The sequence below is a fragment of the Vombatus ursinus genome, unplaced genomic scaffold (assembly GCF_900497805.2).
Source record: "Vombatus ursinus unplaced genomic scaffold, bare-nosed wombat genome assembly UNPS02014778.1, whole genome shotgun sequence".
Lineage (NCBI taxonomy): Eukaryota > Metazoa > Chordata > Mammalia > Diprotodontia > Vombatidae > Vombatus > Vombatus ursinus.
Window position 1 is genome coordinate 28692146 of NW_020954556.1, and position 23093 is coordinate 28715238.

General features: G+C 36.5%; 1 protein-coding gene across 2 annotated transcripts in view; it reads right to left on the bottom strand.

Moving 5' to 3' along the window:
• Positions 1-23093, bottom strand: part of COMMD1 (copper metabolism domain containing 1) — a 250030-nt gene that overhangs the window by 86990 nt on the left and 139947 nt on the right. Inside the window, exon 3 of one of the 2 annotated variants that reach the window (XM_027865384.1) lies at positions 7314-7385. The exons of the other annotated variant lie outside the window; for it this stretch is intronic. Within the exon in view, the coding sequence (XP_027721185.1) occupies positions 7356-7385 (30 nt within the window). The 3' untranslated portion in view covers positions 7314-7355. The remainder of the gene's footprint in view (positions 1-7313; positions 7386-23093) is intronic. 2 annotated transcript variants of the gene reach the window in all.

Below are 23093 nucleotides of genomic sequence, written 5' to 3' on the forward strand. Positions count from 1 at the left end.
TCTCTTTGAAAGAGGAAAACATCTATATAATAAAAAAAATTACACAAAATTATCCCATTAAATATTTTACAATGAAGGTTTTTTTTTTTTAGCATTTCTTCCCATTCACATTAAGATGTTTTATTCATTCTTACTATCATTACTTTCATAATGCTTCAGCATATTAGTGAGAGGCCACAGTCAAGATGAAGAAACTAAAAACAAAGCAGCTATTCCAGGCCGTTCACTCAGGTGAGGTCTGTGTGTTGGGCGGGGGGGGGTGGGTTACTATTCTTCATATTGTACAGATTTACCTAAACTCCCCACTAGCCTAACATGTGTGACCAGTTACCTTCTTAAACAGGCAATTCTTCGGTTTGGTGAATACCTGGCAATGTCTAGGCACCAAAGAATGGCTCACAGAATCATAGAAGAGAGAGAACTAACTCAGAGGCCACTTAGTTTTGCCTGTACCTGACCAAGAACCACATCAGTGTTGCACCTGACAAGTGGCTGACCTAAACTCTCTCTAGTGAGGGAGAAACTATCATCTCTTCACGCATCTTATCTTGCTATGGATGGCTCTAATTGTTAGGTAGTTGGTTTTTTTCCTCCTTACCTGAGTTTTAATCTGTCTCTTGGCAACTTTCTCCAGGTTCTCCCAACACTGGGGCCAAGCAGAACATGTCTAACCACTACACTACATGATAGCCCCTTAAATACTTCAGATCGTCATCACATGTTGTCTTTGTACGCTCACTGCCTAGCATAGCACTTTGCAGACAGCAGATGTTTAATGAATATTTGTTGAATCATTTAATTGAATATCCTACCTTCTCTTCTCTAAGCTAAACGCCCCCGCTCCTTCAGCTGATCCTTCTCTGGCATATTCTCCTTTCTGTACATGGTCAAGCCTGCTTGCCTGTATCCTTTCTAAAAAGGGATGCCCAGAAATGAACACAGCTCTTTACAGTGGTGTGCAAAATTAACTGGGACCAAGTTAAGTAATTAAATTTATTTACATACAATAAATTATATATGTACATATATAATTTTTGCATATTTTAAAAAATTTAACATGAAAAGTACTTTTGCTGTGATCACTTGGCTCTGAGTTCACAAGATTTTGACACATAAACATTCGTTCATCACTAAACTATACTTTCATCCCATTGGATATTAAGCATACTTTATGTCACTTTAGTGACTGAATAGAGGATAGAGAGGAGTGGGGAAAGACTTGAGACAGGGAGATCCACCAGCAGGCTATTGCAGTAATCCAGGTATGTGGTGATGGAAGCCTATATTACAGTGGTAGCAGTGTCAGAGGAGAAAAGGGGGAATGTTTGCAAAGGTGAAGACAACAGACTTTGGCAACAACTTGGATGTGGGGGGTAGGAAATAGTGAGGAATCCAGGATGACTCCTAGGTTGTGAACCTGAGGGACTGGGAGGATGGTGTTGCCCTCTACAGTAACAGGAAAGATAGGACAACTTTCGCATGTTTTCTTGGAGTCATAACCATTCTTTAAAACCACAGAAATAAAAACACAACAAAAGAAAACAATGAAGCACATCTGTATGCATGAAATCTAGCATTCAACAACCAGAGAACTAACTGATGGTGGGGAAACTAGTTTGATCTGGTCAAAGTCAGATTCTACAACTTAATCCAATTAAAGGAAAAACATATGATATCATGAAATGAAGCCACATCAGAATTATTGCTTGTCCCAAGCACTTCACACATCACTGGAGATGTGGCCTGATTAGGGCAAGTACATAGCAACCATTACTTCCTGTGCTTGGGACGCTATGCCTCTCAATGCAGCCAACAATAGCATTAGCTTTTTGTGTAGCCATGTCACACTGCCAACTAACACTGAACATATAGTACACTAACACCCATAGATGATATTCACTGTGACTGCTTGTCTAGCTATACTTTCTCTCTATTGTATTTACAAAGTTGAGTTTTTGAACACAAGCATGGAAATATATTTGCATCCTTACTAAATTTCATCTTATTTTACTTGGCTCATCATTGTAACCCATCTTGGGTGAGCTGTCCTTCTCAGCTTGGTATCTTGCAAATCTGACAAAGCTATGAGTCAGTGATAAAAATGAGAAATGGCTCAGATCAGTTTGGCATACTAGGCAAGATCCCAGGAAGAGATGATGATCAATCAATACTTTGAGGCTTTAGCACTTAACCAGTGTGAATATTCTCTTTTGCAACACAAACTGCAACCCCTCTGTGACTCAGTTTCTCAGATTTGTTATGGCTAAAAAAGTCCATTGCCCTATAGCCAATTTTGTGATGAGATTCTCTTAATTGGGCTGGTTTTCAGATTCATGTCAGGCACTGAGCAGCGAGTACCAGGCATATCGAAAAAGGGAGTAGAAAAACAGGAAGAAAGAAGTGAGAAAAAAAGGAGAAGAAAAACATGAAGAAAGGAAAAACAGTGAGAGGCAGCTTGATGTAGTGAAGACCTGACTTCTTAGATACTTCCTTATCCTGGGCAAGTCATTGACCTATCTTATCTTCAGTTTCCTCATCTTATAAAATAGGGGTAATAATAGCATCTATAATGTGGGGTTGTTGTGAGGATCAACTGTGATTCCACATTCAAATATATGATGATATATGTAAAGAGAGTTATACCACTGTTAGCTAATACATTTTTAAATGTGCAGAAAAGAACGGAAGGGAGCTATAAAGAATCACAGACAAGCAGGACACTTTTGAAAGTCAGATGTTGAATTTATCATGTGTTTAAAAAAGAAAAGCTAGAAAGCCTTGAGATTGGCCATTTCATATACAATCTTAATTTTCTCTCTTACTATATATATGGAAATACTCATTCTGTTTGGTGCGTGGGGCTCAGAATAAAAAGAAAAGAAAAGAAAAATACTGTTGCATATGGTACAATGCCTCTGAGCATTGCCTCTGAGTGGTACCTGGGTTACAGTCTACCTACTGCTGATCTAGATTAGTGTACCAGACAGTAAAAAACAAAAACAAAAAAAAAAACAAAACGATGTCAGAGTTCTGGTTTTGCTAATAACTATGATTTTTGATGAAAAAAAAAATATGAGCAGGAAGAGGTAGGAAGTCTATAAGTATTTCATACTTCACATATTTTCAGGCTTTTTTAATGTATTTATCAGTTACTTTTGTTTTTTAATATGAGGCAATTGGGGTTAAGTGAATTGCCCACAGTCACACAGCTAGTGAATGTTAGGGGTCTGAGACCGGATTTGAACTCAGGTCCTCTTGACTCCAGGGATGGTGCTCTATCCACTGTGCCGCCTAGCTGCCCCATATTGATCAATTATGCTGATTCTTTTTCTTCTTCTTCTTTTTTTGTCTCTTAAAATGCTATTTATTATATGAGATGGCTCTCCAAGAGGAGGAGGGAAACCTTTAAGGAAATATGATGTAAAGAAAAAAAATCAACAAAAATTATTTTAAAATTATACCCAATATTACTCTACTCTTACCCCTTTACCCACCCCCAAAAAATGAACAAGGAAAATCAGTGAAGGAAAAACAATACTGCACAGAGTTTGGTGTTAGACCAAACCGAGGTAGATCATCTCAAGAGCATTCATAGACTAAAGTATAAGAAGAACAAAAAATATTTGTAAAGTGATACAGATCTGCTCACATTTTTTAGTAATGAACTCTTATCAGTGATAATAGTATAATCACAGTAGAATTTGAATTTCACCATTTAAGTGGAGTTCAAATGTCTATAGTACATTTGTGAGAAGTAGTAATGACACTCAGAGCAGTTAGGTAGAGCAATGGGATAGAGCACTGGGTCTAGAGTCAGGAAGACCTGACTTCAAATCTGGCCTCAGATACCTACTAGCTGTGTGACCCCGGGCAAGTCACTTAACCTTGTTTGCCTCAGTTTCCCCATCTGTAAAATGAACTAGAGAAGGAAACGGCAAACGACTCCAGTAACTTTGCCAAGAAAATCCCAAATGGGATCATGAAGAGTCATAAATTGAAACAACTGAACAACCACAAAGCAATGACACTCAAGAAGATAAAGTTAAGAAGAACAGGCACATCTGACCAAATACATAAGAAAACCCTGATCTGAGGTGACACAATTTTAAAGGCACTCAGGAATCAATTTTCAATATCTCAAAGATGGGAAAAATCCAAAATAATAAAGGAAAATTATAGGTAGTAATATTTTTAAAAAAACAACCAAGAAGAGCTCAGCAATTTGTGAATCATACGCCTTTGTCATCTCTAGAAAAATGTTTATGAGAATGGTCTCACACAGATGGAATCATTGATGAAAATATGAAAAGGAAAAAAGAAATATTTTAATGGCAATTTTCCAAAACAGACACAACTTTAATCACACAAATGACCTAGAGATATAAACTCCTATTGTGTCTATTGCATGATGACCAAAAACATGTAGGATTCTATGAGTGATGTGATCATAGATGATAATAATAAATGACATTTACATAGTGTTTTAAGGTTCACATCACACTTAACATTCATTGCTTTATTTCATCCTCACATTAACTCAAGGAGGTTAGAGACTACTGGTATTATTATTTTAGTTTTACAGATGAGTAAACCGAGACTTGGAGAAATGAAGTGATTTTCCCATGGTCATAAAGAAAGCTACGAAGTACCAGTCTCAGGATTCAAGCCCACATCTCTCCTGACTCCTACTAGCTCCCTTTCTATTACACCAGTCTATATTATTATAAAGAGAAAGGTTCACCAAACGTGTTTGCCTGTTTGATAGAGAATGTCCTATCTAAAGTCCAAATAGTAGAAGGATTTCTTATCAATAAAGATGATCCTATTTTAGACAACAATGTTCTAATTGCTTTGAGCTCCACATAAAACATTTACTTAGAAGACATAAAAAACCTAGCCATTCATAACAGACAAAGCAGGTAAAGAATAATATGCCTAGATCGTGACATAGAATCTAACAGGCAGCCTATTTAAGTACTCTACTACCATATATACACCTTGGATAAAAGAAAAAGAGAAAAAATCAGGTGGGCCCAGAATTGCATTACATTTGATCAGGCTGAATCCAACCTGGATCACATCTGAGAAAATGTATAGTTTTCAACAATTTCAAATTAATTGTTGTCATAAAAAACTACTTCTTAAAGTGTGCCAGTATCCTCCTGGTGATGCTACTCTGGTACAAAGGATGGAACAGCACTTTAGTAGACAACAGTGTTTTCATAGCCCATAGACCAACTCAGGAAGACCAGCATCCTATACTGACACAATGACTGCTCTGACTCATGTATACATCCCTTAAAAGAAGGCCACCCTGCTGCCACACACGTGAAGTTTCAGAAAAGGACTCTGATAAGAAGGAAGTGACCAATGCCCTCAAGGAAAAAAAAATGTTTCAAAAGGGCAAAATAGGGCCTTTAATTATCTTTACTTGGACCATAGGCTAAAACTAGCCACTAAATTATAACTGATTAATAAATTAAAAACACTGAAAGGTCCTTCCTTCAACAAGGAGATTTCTATCTATAAAATAACAGTCAGGGTCATAGTTTTCTCTTCTTTTCATCACTCTGATCATTAAATTCATGAAGGATGTAGAAGAAGAGATAGGTATCTCTGCTAAGAAACAATTTACATTTTTGTTCAGCATTCTGTTTTAAATGGTCTTTATAAAAAAGAGAAAGGTTAAAAAACCCACATCTATATGTTCTTTTGGAAAATACAATGATATGCTTGGAAATAAAAGCCTGCTGGTAGGAGAATAATCTAGAACCTAAAACATTATATTTTACTATCCATAGGGAATTCCCTTTTGGTACATCTTACATTTTGCCTATTACCTACTTAGTAGGTACACCATATACACTATTCAGTCAGTCAACAAACATTTAAGTGTTTACTACATGCCAAGCATTGTGCTAAGTTTTAGGGATACAAAGGAAGGCAAAAATCATCCCTGCCTTCAAGGAACTTACAGTGTAATGAGGGAGACACACATGAAAATAGTGAGATACAAATGAGAGACATATGGAGCAGATGGAAGGTAAGCTTAAGTGTGAGGGCAACATTTGCTGATTTTCAATTAATTGAATTGATAAATCATTAGCCGAAGACTACCAGGGAGTTCTGTTCTTAGCTTTATCAGTTACCATAGTCCAAACTCCTCTGTGCTATTTCCTGTCTCTTTCACAAGAATCAATGGGTATTGCAATTAATAGAAAACACAGTTGAGCTTCTCTATGACAGAAACTATAAAGTAGAATTAAATCATAAGATCATCGATTTAGAGTTGGAAGGCCATTTAAGTCCAACCACCTCATTCTACAGATGACAAAACTGAGGCCCAGAGAGGTAAGTGATTTGCCCATGGTCATATAGCTAGTCAGTGTCTGAGGCAGAATATGAATCTGGATCTTCCCGATTCCAAGCCCAGTGCTTTTTCCACTGAATCACCAACTTGCCTCTAAATGATTCAGCTGATATATCAAGTTTAGCAGACATAAAACCATACATAATTTCTTTTGCTTAAAAATTTTAAAAGGCTACTGTCTCTGACTCACTGACCTGGGAATAGCACTCAAGGGCACAGATAGCAGTATTTCCATGTATTCATCTACAATAGTCAGATCTTCAAGGACAAAAAGAAAACGGGAACTAACTGGCTGGTTTTCAGTTCCCTACATTCTCTGCAATACTCAGTGAAATTCCCTTCTAACTAAATAGAAATAAAAGGCTGAGTCAGAAAGCCTGAGTCATGTTTCCTTTCTCACTAAATACCTGCCTACATAAGCATTTCAGCAGTGTGATGTTTTCGTTGTGTCATTATGCAATCAAATGATAGGAAATATATTCTAACCTTCAGAGATCTTATCATAAAAACAGTAGTATAAGCCACATTATAGTACAGGGTAAGATATGAAATAACTAAATTCCATTTTTCTAATGCGGACATTCATTAAACCATGGAATATGTATATACTGCCTACCACTGTGCTTGGTGCTTGGTATATTGCCTCAGGATTTTGGTCAGCAGAGAGATGCCTCCTTACATGGAGTGAGCTCTCTCTCTCAAAAATCTTTCATTTTTACCTGTTTCTTGTAATAACAGAACTAATAGCCCCAAAAACCTTCTTAATCATAACTAATGAACACCTTCAGGATGTGGTTTCTAATCACCTCACTGAATAAATGCTCTCCTAATTTTTTTCCCTGAAAGGCAAAGTAACAATTAAAATCACTACAGATTCTTTTTTAATGCTTAGTCTTGTAACAGAAATGATACATTTCCCCTCAGATCCAGAACTGTAATTTACCTTTCTTTGTGAAGAATATTCATCAATATGTGTGGCAAGGGGTCATAAACAGTTCACATCAGGCGGTTTATTCTAAAACCAGAAAACATTTCTTAAAGTCTGAAAAAAGGAAGTTTAAAATAAGTAAAAGCAAATACTACTTCAGCACAACAGATAATAAACTTATGGTGTAGTTAACCAAGAAACAGAAAGGGGTGAATATATAAATGACCCACCAAAAAAAGTTAGATAAATTCATAGATAATATCAATAATGGGTATTTAAAGGAAATTAGGATATTATCTAGCACATATAACACATATAACTTTTCTATTTTTGGTGTCATTTGTCATTGCCAAAGACAAAACATAGAGCTACACAGATCCACGCTGGCAATTCTTATGTAAGATTATCTAGAAAACTAAATTCTAACAACACAATCACAAATTATCTCAGTGGGGTACAATCGGTTGATGTATTAAAGAAACCAATATGGTGGGCAGAAAGGGAAAGAAAAGATATCTGGTAGAGCTATAAATGGTTAAACAACCATATACCAAGAGTGTTGATTGTTAACTGGAATCTCTAGGGACATGTCCACATCTCTATTTTAGACTTGATGCTATTTTTATAAAAGTGTTAGATGAAGATTTAGAAGGCATGCTTATAAAATCTTTAAATAACTAAAATGAAAGAAACAGTTGATGTGTTAAATAATGGAATAAAGACCCAAAGAAATCTTGACAGTCTAGGACAATGAATCACAAGATTTTGAATTTGAATCTAAGAGAATGAAATATAATATAGATAAATGTCATGTTTTATTTTTAGGTTTAAAAAAATCAAGTGTATCAGTGTACTTATGGAGGTCAACTTATTCACAAGAAAATGACTAATTCATTTCAGCTGACTGCAAGTTCAATATGAATGATCTGGATGCCAAGAACCCTAATGTGTTATTAGGCTAATATTAATAAAACAAGGCAGGAAAAAAAAGTTCAATACTGGATCTTAGTGCTTTTTAAAATTGATAATAGTTTACAACGGAACTAAGACTTTTGGAACCCCTTGTATATTCTGTGGTCAAAATATATTTGGGCTGCCACCTTAATGTTACCTGTCACATTTTAAGAGAAGCACTAAAAAGGTAGAGTATGCCCAGAAGATGATCAAGATATCAAAGGATCTAGAAAACACATCACCTGAGTAGTTAAAGAAACTGAGGACACTTAGCCTAGAAAAGACTGAAAGAACATGCAATACCTTTCCTCTTAAAGGGCTATAATGTGGAAGAAAGATTAGGTTTATTCTCCATAGTTTCAGGCAGAAGTAAGTGCCAAATGGGTGAAAACAGAGGGAGGAAAAATCTTAGACTCAGCATAAGAACTTCTATCTATTAAGGATGACCAGAAATGGAATGGGTTGCTTCATGAGGAGCTGAGCTCCTATCACTGGGAGTGTTCAAAGAAAAGTTGGATAACTGTGTCAGAAGGTACCTTCACTAGTTAGGAAGTTAGAATAGATGAGCCCTTCAAACACTCCTTGGCTTCTGCCACCAAAAGTCAGCAATCTTTATTCTTTTGAAGTTCACATCATCCAATCCTATCACCTTGTTTAGATCTTTCTTGCTGTAATCTACCAACTACTAGATCTCTCTCTCTGTCTCTCTCTGTCTCTCTCTCTCTTTCTCTCTCTCCCCTTCATTTCTCAATGACGTCAATACTTAGATAACAGTCTTCTTTTTCACTCCAACCCGACCAACCTGACTTTGGGGAATCCAGTATTTTTAATGATGTCATTTCTAACACTGGACTCCAAACTCATCAACCTCCATCAGCTTCCATGAACTTTACTTCCACTCTATCTCAATCAATCACAGCATATCCTCCTTGAGAATATCCCCTGGATTGCAAATATTTTTGTGGATTAATGCCTCAATTCCACCACAGCTGTGTCACTTACAGCATAAATCAAGCACTTCTCTGTATTCTTGCCCTAGTGCAGAAGACCTTCTCATATTTGTTTCCTTTATTGGCATTTTGCTTGCTAACGCAGCACACAAAGAATTGCAATGTTAAGAGTCTAAATGTAATTGCTTCGTACTCATTTATGGAAAAAAATTATTTGTTATAGAAATCTTGACAGCATGTTCCCAGTTTCATCACTAAATGTCCTCAGGATGATCTTGTCTCAAACCAAACCTTCTATGAATTTAGCTTGTCCTCCACTGGTTCTCACTATGTTATGAAGTAATAACATCTTCCACCATTTTCCTTAGGCCTTAATAAATAAAATTGGGGGGCACCTAGGTAGCACAGTGGATAGAGCACTGGCCCAGGAGTCAGGAGGACTTGAGTTCAAATCCAGCCTTAGACGCATTACATGTACTAGCTTTGTGACCTTGGACAAGTCACTCAACCCCATTGCCTAGCCCCCCCAAAAATTAAAAAAAAAATAGATTTTAAGTCTGTATTTCTCTTGGTTGCCAAATCTAGCTGCTTTAAATGGAGATCAGGTATTTTCTGGCTGAAGTAGTCTTTAGGCTTTCTTGCTCTCCTTCTTACAGTGATTGATTTATATGGGTTAAACTTCTTTAGGAAATGCATTAATATCTGTTCTTTTATCCAGTTTCCATTTTTCAAGGTCAATCAGCTTAAAGTGTATATCATATAGGTACGTAATTTTTAGCATATCTCACATTTATTCTTCTTGTAATTTGATATTGATTTTCACTTTTGTTCTAATGAGTTAGCTATTCAAGAAGAATTGATTCAGAAAATCATTCCCACATGAGGAACCAGTCATTGCTGGTCTGTTAAAATATAATCAATTTGACTTTCTGTGATGTTATTTAGGGCTTGCCATGTCCAGTGCCTCTATATCCTCTTCCTAAAGAAAACATTCATAATATAGGGATATGAAATTATAGAATATTCTAAAGACTTAAGACTTTCTTATTTCTTACCCATGAACCATTTTCCCCCCAACATATTGTCATCATTCTCTGTTGTGCTCATCTTGAACTGAAGTCAATGATTATTTAAGTCTATTTTGATTTAATCTGAGGGTTTTATTGAAGTCTATATAGAGATATTCTCTTATCACCATCTGCAAAATATCTTGCAATAGCCTGTAAATATCTTCCTTTTGGTCTTTTTGCAAATGCTTATCATGAGAAATTTAATATGACAACTTTAAGTGACTCATGAAAGTACATTTGTTTTTGTTTGTTTGTTTGTTTTTGCTGCCTTTGGATGTATGATAAAACGCAATTCTTTGTTGTTATTTTTGTTGTTGTTCAGTCATTTTTCAGTGGTGTCCAACTCTTCATGACCACATTTGGGGTTTTCTTGGCAAAGATGCTGGAGTGGTTTGCCATTTTCTTTCTCCAACCCATTTTACAGATAAGGAAACTGAGGGAAACAAGATTAAATGAGTTACCCAGGGTCACAAAGCTAATAAATGTCTGAGGCCAGATTTGAACCAGGAAGATGAGTCTTTCCGACCTCAGTCTAGCACTCTATCTGCTGTGCCACCTAGCTACCCAATCTAACTCTACCAACTCCTTTCCTTGCCTTTCCAAGGAAAAACTATGAGGCATCTTTCTACTTATTTCAACTTCGATTTGTTTTCTGTCATCCCTCCTCCTCATCTCACATCACTCAAACATTTCCTTCCACTACATGCTACTACACTGTGGTATTGGATGAAAAGGGGGCCCTACCTGACAAAGCTAACCCTTTGTTGGGCACTCTTCATCCTATCCCCTCTTTTTCTTCTTTTTTTATATTTCGTTTTTTCCAATTATATGAAAACAATTTTTAACACCCATTTTTAAAAACTTTGAGTTCCAAATTCTCTCCCCCACCCCTCCCTAAGATGGCATGCAACTTGATATAGGTTATACATGTGCAGTCATGGAAAACATATTTCCTTATCAGTCACATTGTGAAAGAAACACAGACCTCCTCTTCCCCCCCCAAAAAAAAATAAAGTAAAAAATATCATGCTTAAATCTGCATTGAGACATCATCAGTTTTTTTTCTCTGGAGGTGGGCAGCATTTTTCATTATAAGTTCTTTGGATTTATCTTGGATCTTTGTATTACTAAGAATAGATAAGTCATTCACAGCTGATCATCATAAAATATTGCTGTGTACAATGTTCTCCTGGTTCTCCTGACATCACTTTGCATCAGTTCATGCAAGTCTTTCCAGGTTTTTCTAAAAGCATTCTGCTTATCATTTCTTGCAGCACAATAGCATTCCATTACATTCATATACCACAACTTGTTCAGTCATTCCCCAGTTGATGGGCATCCCCTCAGTATCCACTTCTTTGCCACCACAAAAAGAGCTGCTATGAATATTTTTGTGCAAAAAAGGTCCTTTTCCATTTTTTAAAAATCTTTTTGGGTTACAGACCTATTAGTGCTTGGACAAGGGGTATGCACAGTTGTATGGCCCTTTGGGCATAGCTCCAAATTGCTCTCCAGAATGGTTGGATCAATTCACAACTCCACCAACAATGCATTAGTTTCCCAATTTTTCGCACATCCCATCCAATATTTGTCATTTTCCTTTAATCATATTAGCCAATCTAATAGGTGTGAGGTGGTACCTCAGAGTTATTTTCATTTGTATTTCTTTAATCAATAGTGATTTATAGCATTTTTTTCATATGACTATAGGAAGCTTTCTTCATTTGAAAACTGCCTGTTCATATCCTTTGACCATTTATCAATCGGGGAATGGCTTATATTCTTATAAATTTGACTCACTTCTCTATATAGTTAAGAAAGGAGGCTTTTATCAGAAAAACTTGCTGTAAACCCCCCCTTTTCTGATTTCCTTCTAATCTTGGCTGCATTGGTTTTGTTTGTGAAAAACCTTTGTAATTTAATGCAATGAAAACTACCTATATCTTGTAATGTTTTCTAACCCTTGTTTGGTCATAAATTCTTCCCTTAGCATAAGATCTGATAGGTAAACTATTCCATGCTTTCCTAATTTGTTTATGGTATCACCCTTTATCTCTAAATCATGTACCTTATCTTTTTGACCTTATCTTGATAGATGGTGTGAGATGTTGGTCTATACCTAGCTTCTGTCAAATTGCTTTCTAGTTTTCCCAGCAATTTTTGTCAAATAGTAAGTTCTTGTCCCCAAAACCGGGATCTATCAAACATCATGTTACTACGGTCATTATCTACTGTGTACTGTATACCCAATCTATTCCACTGATTCACTACTCTATCTCTTAGCCAGTGACAGATAATTTTGATGATTATTGCTTTATAATACAGTTTGAGATCTGCTATAGCTAGGCTATCTTCACATTTTTTTTCATTAATTTCCTTGATATTCTTGACTTTTTGTTCTTCCAGATGAATTCTGATATTATTTTTTCTAGCTCCATAAAATAATTTTTGGTCATTTAGTATATAGCACTGAATAAGTAAATTAATTTAGGTAGAATCATCATTTTATTATATTGGCTCAGCTTACCTTTGAGCAATTAACATCTTTCCAATTGTTCAGATTTGACTTTGTGTAAAAAATGTTTTGTAATTGTATTCATATAGGTACTAGGTTTGTCTTAGAAAGTAGACTCCCAAGTATTTTATACTGTCTACAGTTATTTTAAATGGAATTTATCTTTCTATCTCTTCCTGCTGGGTTTTGTTGGTAGTACACAGAATTGTTGATGATTTATGTGGGTTTATTTTATATCCTGCTACTTTGCTAAAGTTCTTAATTATTTCAACCAGTTTTTAAGTGATTCTCTAGGATTCTCCAAGTATACCATCATATCATCTGCAAAGAATGATAATTTTGTTTCCTCATTGCCTAGTCTAATCCTTCAATTTCTTTTTCTTCTCTTATTACTATAGCTGGCATTCCTAGTACAATATTGAATAATTATGTTGATAATGGGCACCCTTGCTTCACCCTTGATCTTACTGGGAAGGCTGCTAGCTTATCCACATCACAAAAAATGCTTGCTGATGGTTTTAAATAAATATTACTTATCATTTTAAAGAAAGCTCCATTGATTTCTATGCTTTGTAGTGTTTTTTTTTAAATAGGAATTAGTGATATATTTTGTCAAAAACTTTTTCTTCATCTGTTGAGATAATCATATGATTTTGCTGGCTTTGTTATTGATATGGTCGATTATGCTGATAGTTTTCCTAATATTGAACCAGCCCTGCATTTCCAGTATAAATCCCACCTGGTCACAGTATATGATCTTTGTGATATATTGTTGTAATCTCCTTGCTCGTATTTTATTTATATTTTTTGCATCAATATTTATTAAGGAAATTTGTCTACAGTTTTCTTTCCCTGTGTTTGCTCCTCCTGATTTAGATATCAAGACCACATTTGTGTCATAAAAGGAATTTGGTGGGACTCTTCCTTTACCTGTTTTTTCAAATAGTTTACATAGTAGTGGAATTAATCGTTCTTTAAATGTTTGGTAGAATTAACTTGTTAATCCATCTAGTCCTGAGTTTTTTTCTTAGGGAGCTCACTGATGGTTTGTTCAATTTTCTTTCCTAAAATGGGGTTGTTTACATATTCTATTTCCTCTTCTGTTAATCTGGGCAATTTATGGTTTTACAAATATTCATCCATTTGACTTAGATTTTCAGATTTCTTGGCATATAATTGGACAAAATAGCTCCTAATAATTGATTTAATTTTGTCTTCAATGGTGATGAATTCACTCTTTTCATTTTTGATTCTAGTAATTCGGTTTTCTTTTTTCTTTTTTTTTAAATCAAATTAACCAACGGTTTATCTATTTTATTGTTTTTTTCCCATTAAACCAACTACTATTTTTATTTATTAGCTCAATGGTTTTCTTACTTGCAATTATATTAATCTCTCCTTTGATTTTCAGGATTTCTAATTTGGTGATTAAGTGGAGATTTAAAATTTGTTCTTTTTCTAGGTTTTTTTTTTTTAGTTGCATGCCCAATCACTGATCTTTCTCTATTTTATAGATGTAAGCATTTAGAAATACAAATTTTCCTCTAAGTACTGTTTTGGCTACATTCCATAAATTTTGGTATGTTGTCTCATTGTTGTCATTCTGTTTAATGAAATTATTGATTGTTTCTATGATTTGTTCTTTGACTCATTCTTTAGGATTAGATTATTTAGTTTCTAATTAATTTTTAATCTATATTTCCACTTCCCTTTATTGAATGTAATTTTTATTGCATTAAGATCTGAAAAAGATGCATTTAATATTTCTGCTTTTTTTGCATTTGGTTGCGAGGTTTTTATGCCCTGATACATGATCAATTTTTGTGTAGGTGCCATGTACCACTGAGAAGAAGGTATATTCCTTTCTATTCCCATTTCAATGTAGATGCTATGTACCACTGAGAAAAAAGTATATTCTTTTCTATTCAAGCACATTGATGAGAAGGGTCTCCAGGTCTTCATAAAAATTTTCTTTGACCTCATCAGGCTTTGTCATGGTGGGAACATAGGCACTGAGGATGATGGTGTGGCATTTTCCTGCAAGTGGCAACTGCATCGTCATGAGCCTATCCTTCACTCCTTTTGGTAGGCATACAAGCTTGTTGACTAGGTCAGTTTTGACTGCAAAACATATACCAGCTTCACGGCACTCCCCTTTACTGTGGCCACTCCAGAAAAATGTGAATTCAGCTCTGACTTCAGTAAGCTGGCCTTCATTTGCCAGTCTTGTTTCAATCAGGGCTGCTATTTAGATATGATACTTGCCAAGTTCTCTTGCAACAAGAGCTGTTCATCTTTCAGGTCTCCTGGATTTCTCGCTGTCCATGAGCATGTGCACATTCCAAGTACCAATGGCGAGTGGAGTCATCTTTGCAAAAGTTTGGACGTGTTTTTGTGTTTCAACCACAGGGTGGGATCCCCACCTGCTGTAATAAGCAGATCAAGGTTGGGTGAGGCAGACAATTTTTAAGGTATCTTTTCTAGCCCCTTCCTCACACCAGGAGGTGAGCAGTGTGATCCTTGAAACGCTGCTCAGACACCTGGGCTGCCGAATTCCACCGCTGCTTCAGTCCAGTCAGAAGACCTTCAACGTCTAATCAAGCTCTATGTGCCCCATAGCACCTGCGTCAGCCACTTTCATAGCCATTGGAACAAATCATTCTCATCTGCCCATTCTGCCAGGCGGAGTCTTCACAGGCTTGGGTTAGACATCTCGGGTTTGACACCCATTGATTACCCTCAACCTGGTTTAGCCCACCTGCCAAAATGGTTTACCAGGGTGCAGCCACTGAGTATGTACAGCTTCTCGGAGCCACAGGTAACAGCTGGGTAAATAAGGTAGACACCAAAGATGGGAAGCAACCCTGAAAAGGGTTTGGCAGCCTTCACACCAGAGGTACTAGTCTTCCCTGAACACACCCTATACACTTATTCAATCTATAGGGCAAGTAGGTGGTGCAGTAGATGGAGTGCTTGCCTGAAGTCCAGAAGACCTGAGTTCAAATGTGACCTCAGAAACGTTAAATGACCCTGGGCAAGTCATTTAACCCTGTTTGCTTCAGTTTCCTCATCTGTACAATGAGCTAGAGAAGGAAACAGTAAACCACTCCAGTATCTTTGCCAAGAAAACCCCAAATGGGGTCATGAAGAGTCAAACATGATTGACTGAATAATTCTATCTACAATCCAGCTATACTGGCCTATGCTGTAGTTCTTTGAATATGACACTCGAAGCGTTTGCTCTGTCTTCCTTACCTAGAATGCTCTCCCTCCTCACTTCTGCCTCCTAGTTTTGACTTCCTTCAAGACTCAGATCAAATCCCACCTACTCCAGGAGGTCTTTGGGTCTGCCAGCTGCTAATGCCTTCCCCTCTCAGGGTCCCGTTTATTCACTCTGTACATATCTTATATCTACCCTGTTGTCTATGTGTTGTCTCCACCACTGGAATATAAGCTCCTTGAGGGCAGGGTCTATGTTTTTGTCTTCTTTGTATCCCCAGTTTTTAGTATATTAGTAAGTACTTAGCAAATGCTTATTGATTTGACTTGGTTGCAGTTATAATGAAATATGAAGATATTATTCAGTTCCTTAACTTGTATAACCACTAAACAAAGATCTCACATTTAGAGAATCAACAGTTAGATTAATGTTTGTAGATGGTCTAGAAACAGTTTCTTTTTAACTTATTCTTCCTTTTCCCACAATCCTGCCACCTTCAAAGAGCTGCATACAAATGAAAGACATTTTGTATTTTTTCTTTATTTCTTTGGTTACCATAGCCAAAGAATTCATAACTAGTGGCCAACCTACTGGGAATGAGCTTCTCAGTACTTAGCCATGTTGGTCCCTGGAAAGAAAATCCAGTCCTCAAGGTCTCTGCAGACTGATAGGATCCAACAGAGATTGTGCTCCACTAGTTCAGATTTGGGAAACCAGGGTCACCTCCAGATCAAAGAGAGACATTGGAATAGGACTTTGGGGACATTCATTTTCCTCTCATAAAATCTCTGTGCAGGCTGCCCCCATGCTAGTCCAAGCCCTTCTTGTCTCATAGCTAGCCTAATATAACAGCTCCATATTGGCCTTTCTGCCTCTGTTCTCTCCCCTCTCCAAACTGTTTTTAATGATGTTGGCAAAATATTCTTCCTAATGTCTAAGCTTGACCATGTCAGTCCCCTGGTCATAAATCCTTCAGTGGCTCCCTGCTGCCTTTAGGATAAAATATATATATCTTAGCCTGCCTGGTAATGAAGACCCTCCCTCACATGCTTTCAGTTTCAGCTAAACTGTACCATATCTCTGTTCTCCCAGCTTGACACACTTCTGGGTACTGGTGTAGATTTGGATGACATTCCCTCCTTATTTCCACCTAACAAAACATTTCTCTTTCAAAGTTCAAAGCAAATGTTACTGCCTTTTAGAAACCTTCCCTAATGTCCCCAGCTGCAAGGGTTCTCTCTCTTCTTTAATTTTATTTTTTAAAATAAATATTCTTTAAATATAGATAGATAGATAGATAGATAGATAGATAGATAGCTTTCTTTCACTGCTGAATGACTGTCCCCAAATTCTCTTGCAACAAAATAGTGCAGCTAAGGAGGAAAAAATCAAAACATTGGATATGTCTGATAACCGAGGAAAGCATGTTTCATCAACAGTACACTTAGACACTACTATATTTATCAGAGTTCTGACATCTTTTGATACTGTTTTCGATTATATTATTGTGGTTACTTCTCAACTTTTTTTTTTTTAGTGAGGCAACTGGGGTTAAGTGACCTGTCCAGAGTCACACAGCTAGTAAGTGTTATGTGTCTGAAGCCAGATTTGAACTCAGGTCCTCCTGAATCCAGGGCTGGTGCTCTATCCACTGTGCCACTTAGCTGCCCCTCCTCAAATTACCCTGGGGCACTTTGTCTGGATCTTTCCTTTGCCCCCATCAACTCTAACTTACATTATATTTATTATTTATTTCTATACTGTATAACCTCTAGTAGGTGGAAGTCCTTAAGGGCATATACTGTATCATTTTTCATCTTTCTATCTCCAGTGCCTACCAAAGTTCCTAGCACATATTAGGCACTTAACAAATGTTGTTGAATTTGTTGAAGGTCCATGACAACTATTAAGACTTTACGAGTCTAACTAAGAGAATGACTAGGTGTACTCTCTGCTATGTCTTAATTTGACAAGTGATTTTTATTCAGATTTGACCCTACCCTCAGGGAGGCAGTGTGACAACATGAAGAATGTTAGTCAAGGGCAGGAAATGAAAGTTTTTCATCCATGACTCTGCCACTGATTCAATGTGTGATCCTAGACAAGCTATAACATGTCTGAGACTAGGTTTAATCATTTTTAATTAACTTCTGTAAGGAAAGTGTTATGTAGATACAAATGATGCACCACCATGCAACATCCTGAAGTTGCTGCCAAGTGACTTATTAAATGTAAAACACACGTTTAAACAAGTCTGTGGTATGAACTCTACAGAACTCTACAAGTCAAATCTGGAAAATAATACCAGAGACTTTTGTGCACTTTTTAGGTAAAAACTGAGGTAATCAAAAGGCAATAAACACTAAGTAGGATCTCTTGACAGGCTGGTTTTATTTGATTGAAGTGTTTGGGCCCATATTCTGTACAATCTATTTTAGGACAATTTATTACCTTTATGATATGGGATGTCAGAGGATAATTAATATAATCTCTACATCAAGTTCAAACCTCCAGAGCTACAGTCTCTCATAACCAACTATCTCTTGGACATCAACATCTGAATGCCCCATGGACATCTCAAACCCAACATGTACAAAACAGAACTCATCATGTTTCCCTCCAAATCCTTCCCTCTTCCAAACTTACTCATTCCTGTCAAGACCCCACCATCCTGCCTATGCTTGAAAGAGAAGTGTCACCTTCAACCTCTCACTCACACTCACCATACACATCCAATTTGTTGCCAAATCTTCTTCTTACCCTCACAACATCTCTCACATATATCCTCTTTTTTTCACTCATACAGCTACCATCTTTTTGTAGGCTCTCATAACCTCATGCCTAGATTAATGCAATAGCTTTCGGGCTGGTCTCCATACCTGAAGTCTCTTTCCACTCCAATCCATCCTTCACTCAGGTGTCAAAGTGATCTTCTGACCATGCCGCCCTTCCTGCTCAATTAGGTCTAGAGGCTCCCTCTTACCACCAGAATCAAATATACAATCCTCTGTTTGGCTTTTAAAGTCCTTCACAACCTGACCCCTTCCTACTTTTCCAGTTTTCTTACACTTTATTCCCTTCCAGGTATTCTACAACCTAGGACACTGGCCTGCCTCCTTGTTGATCCTTGAATACCATAATCCATCTCTCAACTCTGCCTTTTCACTGACTGTTACTAATGCTTAGAATGCTCACTCTCCTCACCTCCATCTCCTGGTTTCGCTCAAGATTCAGTTCAAATCCCACCTTCTGCAGGTGGGCTTCTGTTCCTTCTCCTTCCCTACCTTCCAACACACTGTTAATTTCTTCCCTTTGGTAGTTCCCTGCATTTACAATGTACATACCTTAAGTGCATAATTTTTTGCTCTTATTTCCTTCATTAGAATGTGAGTTTTTTAATGGCAGGGATCATATTTTTTGCCTTTCTTGGAATTCCCACTACTTAGCACAGTGCTTGGGAAATAGTAAGCATCTAATAAGTACTTGCTGACTGACTGATGACCTAGTAGAAGGAACACAGGTCTGAGAATCAGAAGATCTCAGTTATTTTACCAGCCATATGACTAATTAACTTGTTTGGCCTTAAGTAACTTAAGCTCCTTGGGCATCAGTTTCCTCATCTGTAAAACTGAGAAAACAACTGCCTAGGTATTTCATAAGGTTGCCATGAAGAATGAATGACATAGTAAATAGGAAAACACTTTGAAAAATTAAAAGGATTAAATAAATATAAGATACTATTATATTATTTGGATCTTTGTTGCAGGAAGACTAAGGGAAGATATAAAAAGAGTCAAAATTCCTTTCTTTCAGGTTTTCTTTTTTCATCATAAATCTAGGTATATAACAACCAACATACACATCAACCCACAGAATCTATAGATTCACCTTATATACAGCGTCATTTTGCATTATTGGTCAGTCATTTTGTAAATGAACCAACTATACTTGAATTTCCATATTTAATATCCACAGAACGAATGAGTATTTTCATACTACTATTCATTTGTATATGTTTTCCCCTCTCCTCCTGTTACTAGCTATAATGTAGGTATAAAAAAAATCCAACTTTGCCTTGGTAGTCAAAGCAGGTAGTCAAGGTAGACGGTTACAGAAAAAGGGATTTTTCATGGAATTTGCAGAAGTTCACTTTGAAGTTTAGAGTGAGGAATAGTTTCTTAATAAATATCATCTAAGAACTCAAATGGCCTTTCTTCTAGCTATCTCTTAAAAGTAAAATTCTGAGAAAAAAATTTTTCACCCAGGACTTTTCCCTTTAATAGTGAGCAAACCATTACTGCAATGACCAAATGCTTCCACACAAATCTCTAGAAATAATAAGGTGAAAAGAGGTCAGTGACTGTGTAAATGTGTAAATTCTTTAATACTCAAATGAAGTAAAAGTGTTGCACTTCTAATTTAATAGCTCTTCTCCTTCAGAAATACCTAAATTAATTTATGTCTCCAATTATGAGCTATTAACAGTTTTACCCAAAGGACTTTTAATAAAAACAAACTAGCTATTCTAATAAATATTATTCCTTTAACATACAGAAGATATTATGCTTTTGAGAACATTAGAAATTAAAAATTAGTTAAATTGTGTGAGTTCCTTTAAATTAACAGTATATAAAATTATAATGCTGTACTTCATATTTTTTTTTCTATCACAGTGGCCTGAAGTTATGAAATAATTAGCTCTGATTCACACTTTCTAAATTTCTGCCTTGCGTTGCTCTAACCTCCAATTCCATTACCCACCTACCAGGTTAAGTAGGAAATTAATATTTATGATCTTATATACTATATAATCAAAACTGGCAAAGCATTTTAAAATTACATTTAGATCCATTCAAGAATAAATAGCTTTTTTGGTTTTTTAAGAACTGATTTAATTCTGATTGTTGCTCAGATGTCAAAAAATACATATTTAAAATGTCCACAATTTCAATTACAGACAAGAGGCTCACATTATTCTGTTTGATTTTTACAGAAAATTTTCACAAAAGAAAGTGAAACAAATGGAGGTACAGATTCATACAGCTATCCTGTTTTAGAACAAAAATATTCCCCTACTCTATTCCTGTATAATTAAAGCTTTAATATAAGAAAAGATTTGGTTAGAAAGCCAATGGGAGTTTGCCCACCATCATGGCTACCAAAATCAGAACTGATGATCTGGTTTGGAAGGGCCCAAAAGGAGAATTTAGTTCTTATGCAGAGGTCCAAGTCGAACAATGAATAATGGTTGATTGAGCTTGTCAGCAAAAAAAAGACTTTGATTACTTGTCCTATTAAAGAACACATAACTAAATTTGTCATAGAGAACTGAGCTCTAGTTAGAACAACAGTGGAGTAAAGTTAAGGGGAAGAGGAAGGGGAAGAGAATACCTATATAATGCCTACTATGTGCCAGGCACTATGCTGGGTGCTTTTTTTAAAAACCAAATATTACCTCATTTGAAAATCATCTCATTTTGAAAAGTATTAGGTTTGATTACTGACTCTGACAGTTAACTACCTTGGACAAACTTCCTCAGCTACAGCATACTCAGATGTAAAATAAGGAGGATAATACTTGTTCAACTTACCCAGATAACTGCAGTTGGGAAAGTGCTTTGTAAATTGTAAGGTGCTTTAAAAATATGAGTTGTTGGGGGCAGCTGCTTGATAAAAAGTATTTTGAGACTTTTAAGACTCACAAAAAGTCTTTTGAGAAACTGCATGATATACTAGAGAGAAAAAGAAAACTCCAACAATATAGGACTTGGTGTCAGGAGAGACTTCCAGTTCTTATACTAACTAGCTGTATAACCTGGGGCAAGTTATCTAATCTCTCACAGACTAAATTTCCAAATCTGTAAGACACTAAAATTAATACCTGCACTACCCATTTTGTAGGGTTGTTGTAAACCTTAAAGCACAATATAAACGCAAGTTCCTTTTACCAATGCCAATACTTTTACTAAGTAGCTGGACCTCAAGTCTTGTCTGTCAAATGGGCATGGTCCCTGTATTCCACTGACTAGCTGTTGATAGGATAATGCTGAAATAAACGTGGAAAGATTTTGTAAAAGTAAATTTTGCTATAGAAATACAAAACATTATTTATACTATTTAAAGCAGGTGGCAGTAAAGAAAAAATGAGAAGAACAACTAACCTGGCCAAGTATTCACAGAAAAGATTTGTATTAGAGGTGATATAATTGTGAGTGAGTGCACTGGGTGATCAATTTTCAGGTTATCTGAAATTGTGAAGGTAGAAAATCTTAGACCTTGTTATAGGACAAAAAAGGTAACTAATAAAATAAATTAATCAACCAATCAACTAACATTTATTAAGGCTTACTATGGGCCAGGAACTGTGCTGAGGTTATAAAGAAAAAGCTGACAGTTCCTGTCTTCCAAGAGTTTATATCCTAATGGGGGAGTCAGCATGATACAGAGTAGATGAAAGATAGCCTTAGAGGGGAGGACACTAGGGCCACAGGAATGAGAAAAGGCCTCCTGCAGAAGGTAGCATTTGAGCTGAGTCTTGAAGGAAGCCAGGGATTCTAAGAACAGGAGGTGATGAGGAATAGCATTTCAGGAACAGGGGACAGCTAGTGTAAAAGTCCAGAGACAAGAAATGGATGCTGTATGTGGGGAACAATAAACAGGCCAGTGAGGATGGATCATATGGAAGGGAATGATGGATAAGAAGACTGGAAAGATATGAAAGGATAAGGTTGTGAACAGCTTTAACTGTGGAAGAAAGAAGTTTATGTTTGATACTTGAGGTAACAGGAAGCCATTGGAGTTTATCAAATCGGGGGTGACCTGGTCAGATTTTCAGTTTAGGAAATCCACTTTGGCAGCCATGTAGAGGATGGAATGGAGGTGAGATGGGGGGTGGAATTGAGGCAGGGAGACCAAAATTAGGAGGCAATTAGAATAGTACAGACAAGAGGCAATGAGGACCAGAGCTATGGTTGTATGAATGGAGAGCAGAAGAGAAAGTATAGGAGAAATGTGGAAGTAAAAATGGAAAGACTGGCTATTTGGGGTAAGCAAGAGGTAGGAGCTGAGAATAACAAAAAGGTTACA